This window comes from Garra rufa, chromosome 10 (genome assembly GCF_049309525.1).
Source record: "Garra rufa chromosome 10, GarRuf1.0, whole genome shotgun sequence".
Classification (NCBI taxonomy): Eukaryota; Metazoa; Chordata; class Actinopteri; order Cypriniformes; family Cyprinidae; genus Garra; species Garra rufa.
Genome location: NC_133370.1, coordinates 43,388,535 through 43,397,396, shown reverse-complemented (window position 1 = coordinate 43,397,396; position 8,862 = coordinate 43,388,535). Strand labels below are relative to the sequence as shown.

Genomic DNA, 8,862 nt, shown 5'->3' with positions numbered 1-8,862 from the left:
ATATATTGGACGCGATTAATCATGATTAATTGTTTGAAAGCACTAATATATACATTATATTTTTTAAATATATATTGTATATGTGTGTATTTATATATACATAGTAAATTTACACAGTACACGCACATATATTATGTAAACAAAAACTTATTTTGGATGCGATTAATCGCGATTAATTGTTTGAAAGCACTAATATATACATGTAAATATTTACAAAATATATATTGTATATGTGTGTATTTATTTATACATAGTAAATTTGCAAAGCACACGCACATATATTATGTAAACTAAAACTTATTTTGGATGCGATTAATTGCGATTAATCGTTTGATAGCACTAAATTACGTTCTTACAATATTTCAACAGCCTTTTTTCAGAGAAAATGCAGAAATACTGAATGGTTAGTAAAACTTTGTGCTATAATGAAGGTCAGTCATCAGCAAACCTAAACTACCATAATATATTCTAAACATTAGGCCAAAAAAACATTGTTTATAAAAAGCGGACGTGGCAACACGGTGCTGATGCTGGTGCGCGTACCCCAGGCGCAGGAGGGGTGCGCGTTCTAGAGAGAGTTCGAAGCTATGGGCGTCGTTTAAGTGACGTCCGTGACTCCTCTGATCTCTGATTGGTCGGACACGTGTACGGCGGAAGTGGATTCTGCCCGGCGCACTTCCTGGACACGCATCAACCGGTCATTCAACCAGCTCTGTACCTGACTCCCAGGGGTCGATGGTCATTCATTGAGTGCGGCTTTCTCTTATCTCTACGGTTTATGATTGTGGGTTTTCTGCACAGGCTGTCAGAGAAGCTTCCAAGCGTTGTGCACAGGCTGAGTGTGATGATGAAGCCGCAGGTTGTGTTTGTTTTGGGCGGGCCTGGCGCGGGGAAAGGGACACAATGCGTGAAAATCGTGGAGGTAAGAGAGATGCAGCGCATTAAGTCTTTTTATATTGAGTGAGAATAACTCTTTAGGCGTTGTATGTAAGAAAACGAGGTTTTATGGGACTGGAAGTGTGTTAATGGATTCATATTTGCAGCAGCTTACATGGATCGTTCATTTCCGCATGCCCTCTAATGTTAGGAGGTTTTATAAGGAACATGTAATTTTCCACCACCATTTGGTCACTTTAACAGCGATTCTATATTTAATCTCACATGTTAGAATAATACATGTGATGGAAAGATAATTTTCTCGTAGTTATGCATTGAGTTGTACTAATTCCCTAGGGTGTTTCCACATTCATATTCATATATCCTGGTTATAAACGAGACCTGTGTTCAAACAGGTCCCACCCTTCTGTCTGTGCAGTGTTCAGCTGTCATGATTTGGCACCAGCACTGGGTAGAAGGGCAAATGTATGAAACACAAAACTGGTATGACTATACACGATAATACAGTAAAACAGTATTTAAAAAGTATTACATAAAAGCAGTGAAGACTGACATAATGGTTGCTGAAAATTTGCAGGAATAAAATACAATTTGGAATATAAGAAATTGAAAAAAATTAAGTTGTAATAATAATATTTGACATTACTACTGTTCAATACAACTTTAACGTTTGTTTTTGCTTTCTCAAAGCATTCAAATGTGTCCTGTTTAATTTAATTTAATTTTTCTGAGCTAAAAACAAACACTATCCTGGATCCTACATTTTTACCAATATTTACAGAATGCAACAAATGTTTTTGAACAGTAGTCTCTTCTGCTCACCAAGCCTGCATTTATTTGATCCAAAGTACAGCAAAATCAGTACAATTTTGAAATATTTTTACTATTTAAAATAACTGTTTGACTATATTTTAAGATTTAATGTATTACTGTGATCAAAGCTAAATTTTCAGCTTCATCACTTCATTCAGTGTCTCATGATCCTTCAGAAGTCATTTTAATATGCTGATTTGCTGTTCAAGATGCTTTATTATTATTATTATTATTATTAGCAATATTTAAAACAGTACATTTTTTTTCAGAATTCTTTAATGAATAGAAAGTTCCAAAGATCAGCACAGAAAAGTCATTAGTCTGGAGTCATTAGTTTTTTATTTAGCAAGGATGCTTTAAATTGGTCAAAAGTGATGATAAAGACATTTATAATGTTACAAAAGATTTTTATTTCAGATAAATGCTGTTCTTCTGAATCAAAGAAACCTGAAACAAGTCTACTCAGCTGTGTTCACCCTTATAATAATAATAATAAATGTTTTTGAGCAGCAAATCAGAATATTAGGATGATTTCTGAAGGATCATGTGACACTGAAGACTGGAGTAATGATGCTAAAAATCTGCTTTAATATCAGGAATAAATTACATTTTAAAATATGTTCAAATAGAAAGCAATTGTTTTGAATTGTAAAAATATTTCAGAATTTTACTGTTTTTGCTGTACTTTGGATTAAATAAATGCAGGCTTGGTTAGCAGAAGAGACTTCTTTAAAAAACATTGAAAATCTTTGACTGGTAGTGTAGGTTCTACCCATTTAAAATATAAAACATTTTAAAAACTACAAATCAGAATTAGCATATTTTCAAATATTGAATAAATAAGTGTTATGCTGATTGATAATGGAACATTGTTTCACCCATATTTTCACATTTGATTTTCACAAAAGTTATTGGAAAGAGTAGACGCTTGCATTTAATATGCTTTCTGTGTATATAAAATTACTTTTGTAAATATAATTTGATGCAGACACTAAAATAGGGCATCTTGTCTTGTATGTATATATGGGAAAGTGTACAATGTATTTACATCAACTAGAATTTTTGAAACAACATTTTGCCTTTTCTGATTATTTTTTATCTGAATATTGTTTTAATAATTATAATAATGATTAATCATTTAGAAGAATAGCATCATGCTGCTGCATTTCATGTCAACTACTCATTTCTTATAACTATGTTTTTATTGAAAAAGGTCTCTGTTCCCATTTTGTCATATGGCATCTGAAGAAGGCTGTAAAAAGATTTTTTTGTGTGCTTCTGATGGCCACATGCTGTAGCAGCCACGCTTGACTAAATTTGTGTTGGATCCTAAAAGGCATTTGATCTGTCAAAAGTAGTGCCTTTGCTATAAAGCTGCCTGTTCAGTTACCAATCCCATACACACCCCTCTTTTTTTCCACTCATAAATAACAACTGTCATGTTTCATTATAAGAAGCTTGTAGTATTACAGGTTGTGCTGATGTTCGTAATGTGTGTTGTTTTTGTTTATCCGTCTCTGTCCTGCGCTCAGAACTTCAGCTACACTCACCTGTCTGCTGGAGACCTGCTGAGAGAGGAGCGCAGTCGCACGGGCTCCGAGTTTGGTCAGCTCATTGACACCTACATCAAAGAGGGCAAAATAGTTCCCGTTGAAATCACCATCAACTTGCTGAAAAAGGTGGTTACACTTGTCTGTCCTGCTTAACAAGCCAAAGAGTTCCAGGCCTTGACTCATGGTGATTGTAAAAGGAAACTGGAACATTATCGGTCTACGTTTTCAAACAGATTGAGAAATATTAACTTGATAACAAATGCGAGTTTCACTATCAGGGGTGGAGAGTTCAAAGAGCACCTCATAATGAGCATAAATGGACAGGCTTGTCTCATCATTATAAATCGTAACTCTGATACCATAATAATAATTCTGATTGCCCGCTCTTTACTGAGCAAAAATAGTTGTTTTTGGATATTTATGTTTACTGAGAGAAACATTTGTATTTGTCAGGCGATGGAAAAGACCATGAAAGCAGATGAAAAGAAGTTCCGTTTTCTCATCGATGGTTTCCCACGAAATCAAGACAACCTGCAGGGATGGAACACTGTCATGGATGGGAAGGCAGATGTCAAGTTTGTTCTTTTCTTTGACTGCAGTAATGAGGTGAGGAGCAGCTTAGGTTTTAAGTGTTTTTATTTATTTATTGCACTACCTTTACAGCTGATTGAAGTGGCAACTGAGTGTTGATATACAGTTGAAGCCAAACGTTTAAACTTTTACTAAAATAAGAGGGTTCAGACAAAATGCATGTTGTTTTTTATTTAGTACTGACCTGATTAAAATATTTAACATAAAGATGTTTACATATAGTCCACAAGAGAAAATAGTTGAATTTATAAAAATGACCCTGTTCAAAAGTTTACATACACTTGATTCTTAATACTGTGTTGTTGTTACCTGAATGATCCACAGCTGAGGGACTCATATGCAACTAATACAGAAGGTTCAAACGCTCACTGATGCTTCAGAAGGAAAAACTATGCATGAAGATGTGTATATTTTTCTTATTTTGCCTAAATATCATATTTTTTCCATTTAGTACTGCCCTTTAGAAGCTACAGAAAACATGTTTTCCAGAAGACAAAATAAGTGAAATTTACCCTGATCTTTTCGAATTCAAAAAGTTTTCACCCCCTGCCTCTTAATGCATCGTTTTTCCTTCAGGAGCATCAGTGAGCATGAGTCCCCCCGTTGTCCTCAGTGTGAAAAGATAGTTCTCAAAATCATACAGTCATTGTTGGAAAGAGTTCAAATACACTGAAAAATGTAAAAAAAAAAAAAAAAAGAAAGAATTTGTGTGACGATGAAGATGAGTGGGCAGTTTAACTGTTCAGGACAAACAAGGGACTCATGAACAACTATCACTAAAACAAAAATACTTAATTAAGAATTAAGTAAACTTGCCTGAGGAAAATACAATGCTATATGACACGTCTTTCTGCAAACACCGAGTGATTAGATGAAACATGAAATGCTCATTCAAGTTTTTTTTGTGTTATAAATAGTAGTAAAGAGGAAGTGATGATTGAGTTCACTCGTGCTCTGAGGCACCTAACTCAAAAGTAATCTGTCATGCCACATCAAATAGTGTCAAAATGGGTTTTGTATTAATTACATTTTTTTGAAAAATTGAATTAAAAAAATTACACTTTTTTTTTTTTTTTTTTTTTTTTTTTTAAATTAAAAGTACCAATATATGACCCTGGACCATAAAACCATTTTTAAGTAGCATGGGTATATTTGTAGCAGTAAGCAAAAATACCTTGTGTGGCTCAAAATTATCTATTTTTCTTTTATGCCAAAATCATTAGAATATTTAGTAAAGATGATTTTCCATGAAGATATTTATTAAATTTCCTACTGTAAAAATATCAACTTAATTTTTTGCTATCTTAACAAACCGTACATCAACATTATTTATTTCAACTTTCAGATGATGTATAAATCTCAATTTAAAAAAAAAAAAAATTGACCCTTATGATTGGTTTTGTGGTCCAGGGTCACATATATAAAACTGAAATTAAGCTCTGAATATGTAGTGGTTAAAACAATGCAGTATTTGCTCTGTACAAATGTGTAGTAAATTTAAAGACCGATGCTGAATTTTTAGTGCAAATGTGTAATGTTAAACCCCTAGTAAACAACATGTAGTAAAAAAATAAAAATGAACATATTCAGAAAATGAAGATTTAAAATATTTAAATAAAATCTTGTGAACATGTTTTTTTCCTTTATTTAACGATGATAAAACAAAAAAAATCACATTGATAATTCATACTCTCTACATGGAATGTGATTTTCAGCTATTGTGTATTTCAGGTGTGCATTGACAGATGTTTAGAGCGGGGTAAGAGCAGCGGACGCACTGATGACAACAGAGAAAGTCTAGAGAAAAGGTACTTCCTCCCTATTATAACGGTATCAGATCTATTAGGCTATGTGCATGTAGTATGACTATTGTAATGTTAGCAGACCTCAGAAATTAGCAAGATATTGTAATGGATGGACTACGGTCTCGCCGTTTACAGGTACTTTTGTTGCACTTTTGATTTGCTTTAAGTTTTCCTAAACATTTTTGTTTCATTTTCAGGATCCAGACGTATCTCCAGTCAACACGGCCCATTATAGAGCAGTATGAGAAGCATGGGAAGGTGCACAAGGTTGATGCCTCCCGATCAGTGGATGAGGTATGAGTGTTTTTAGTTTCAGTTCAGTAAATTCAGTAAAAAAAAATTTTAATGCAAATTTGCATTAAATAAGTTATTTTTTGCTTTTTTTATTTCACTGTAAGTTTTTTAAAGGGAATCAATACACATTAATAAAAAAATTACTTTGCTGGAAATGTCCCCCCCCCACCCCCAGTCCATCCAAGATGTAGATGAGTTGGTTTGTTCATCAGAACAGATTTGGAGAAATGTAGCATTACATCATTGCTCACTAATGGATCCTCTGCATTGAATGGGTGCCATCAGAATGAGAGACCAAACAGCTGATAAAAACATCACAATAATCCACACCACTCCTTTCCATCAATTAACATCTTGTAAAGCCAAAACCCATATGTTTGTAAGAAACAAATTCATCATTAAGACATTTTAACTTAAAACTGTTGCTTAAAGCTAAAATATAAATAATAATCTCCATCATAATACTTTCTCCAGTGTAAAAAAACCTGCTTGTCTGAATCAGGAGAGAAATCAAGTACTGTTGAGAAATGAAAACATTTTGAAACCATTCTAAGCAAATATGTCTGGATTTTGATGTTAGAGGACCTTTCCCATTTACAAACAGCTTTTCACTTCACAAGATGTTAATTAATGGACTGGTGTGGATTACTTGTGGATTATGTTTTTATCAGCTGTTTGGACTCTCATTCTGACGGCACCCATTCACTGCAGAGGATCCATTGGTGAGCAAGTGATGTAATGCAAAATTTATCTTTGTCCTAATGAAGAAACAGTTTCATCTACATGTTGGATGGCCTGAGAGTGAGAACATTTTCATCAGATTTTCATTTTTGCCTCAACCTTTCCTTTAAAGGGATAGTTTACCCAGAAATTTAAATTCGATGTTTATCTGCTTGCCCCCAGGGCATCCAAGATCTAGGTGACTTTGTTTCTTCAGTAGATCACAAACAAAGATTTTTAACCTCAACCGTTGCAGTCTGTTAGTCATATAATGGGAGTGAATGGGCACCAAACCTTTGAGAGTAAAAAAAACATGCACAGACAAATCCAAATTAAACCTTGCGGCTCGTGAAGATACATTGATGTCCAAAGACACGAAACGATAGAATATGAAGACACAAAGTCACCTATATCTTGGATGTCCTGGGGGTAAGCAGATAAACATCAAATTTTCATTTTTGGGTGACCTATCCCTTTAAGAACGCATTTATTTTTATTTTTTTTATTAAAATCCCAATTTTATTAGATTAATTACTGATTAAGATGTATTTTTCCACTGTAATATGTAGTGGCTCATATAACAATGTTATTCTATTGTGCATATAAATAGAAAAACTTAAGCTTTAATAAACAAATAAATTAAATTTATTTGGCTTGCCAACTAAGTAAATTTGAAGTTTAAGTACTTAAATGATCAAAATATATTAAAGCTAAATGGAAATATATAAAAAAAGACACTCCTCTTTACTGTGCCATAGTGCAATAAGTGTTCATCCCTTTGAGATTCATTTTGCTTTCTTTTGCCATTTCAGGTGTTTGCGGATGTGAAAAACATTCTGGAGAAAGAAGGCTAAACATGTCAAAGCAAAAAATCCAAAATCTTGAAAATCATGGTGTCTGTTTATTGTCGGCAGTGCTATGCCTTCATGTATCCATATCTAAATTTTTACTCATTCAACAGTAAAATAGGGTTTTATAGACGTGAGAGAGTGTGCATATATCCATGTTTGTAAGTCTGAAAGGAAAACACTTTTGTTGAGCAAGCAATGTCTACTTGCTCAATATTACACTGAAGAGGAACAATATTTCAGTAGAGAATTAAGCAAGCTTGAGCAATAATGTTCAGGGCAATTGTATAGGAACAGAACACGCACGCTTCCGCTTAACTTCAGGATAATCTTCCGTGTCATATGTGTGAGAGATGTTTAGAAACCTCTGCCATTCAGTGTATAAAACACAATTAGAAATAAGCCAAGAACAGTTCCTGCACTTAACCGTTTCATTCTCTTAGCTAACGATTGATTATAAATGACCAACAGCAAGTAAGAGTATTTGAGTAGATTTCCAGACCTGTTTGTGTTCTATTTGGTGACATGTTTCTCATTTGTTTTGTATAGTAATCCACAGCAGGTTCTGAGGACTGTTTGCTGGCCACCCAATAGAGAGCTGAGTTTTAGCTGTATGTTTTTCTTTTATCATATTGTGGCTGCTGTATTCCAAACACGTGCCGTCTTTGCTCAGGCAGTAGATTTTAAGATGTGGGGAATGGGGGCTCATGCTTTTATTTGGTTGTCTCAGCTTTTTTGGGGTTGTTCATGAATAAACTGAATATGTCATATGGATGATGGTGACGGTTCCGTAAACAACACAAAACAATATATGAAATATCAAGGACGACAGAACCCTCTGGAAAAAAAAAATAAACATGCTGATATTGAATGTCTTCTGACTCCAATCTGGTGCTCAGTTTGAGTTTTGTAACATTCTTACATCAATAATTCAAAACTCTGCACTACATGAGAACAATAAAGCCTTCAAAGCTAGTTTCACAAATATATGGCAGGCACTATTATATGCATTACCATTTTTTTTTTCTCATGAAATAAACTGAAAATGTAAAAAAAGCACCAGGATTATTGTCTCTTTTAACAACAGCATTTTTTTCAGGACTTTTCAATGACTGATTCTTCAATTTAGACTTTTGAACTTGTATTTCTAAGAGCAATAGTCTGAGATCAGTATGTATTTTATTTTTTGAAGATTTTTATATTTTAAATAAGTTTAAAAAATTCGATGCAGCACAACTTTTCAACAATAATCATCAAAAATGTTTCTTGAGCAGCAAATCATAATATTAGAATGATTTCTAAAAGATCATGTGACACTGAAGACTGGAGTAATGATGCTGA

At 33.7% G+C, this 8,862-nt stretch overlaps 1 protein-coding gene across 1 annotated transcript; it reads left to right on the top strand.

Moving 5' to 3' along the window:
* The first annotated feature begins 667 nt into the window (after nt 1–667).
* cmpk (cytidylate kinase) lies at nt 668–8,396 on the top strand. Its single transcript, XM_073849279.1, has 6 exons — nt 668–922; nt 3,243–3,389; nt 3,717–3,869; nt 5,586–5,662; nt 5,857–5,953; nt 7,486–8,396. Exons 1-6 carry the CDS (start codon nt 779–781, stop codon nt 7,525–7,527), a joined length of 660 nt encoding a protein of 219 aa, XP_073705380.1. The 5' UTR covers nt 668–778; the 3' UTR covers nt 7,528–8,396.
* The last annotated feature ends 466 nt before the right edge of the window (nt 8,397–8,862 follow it).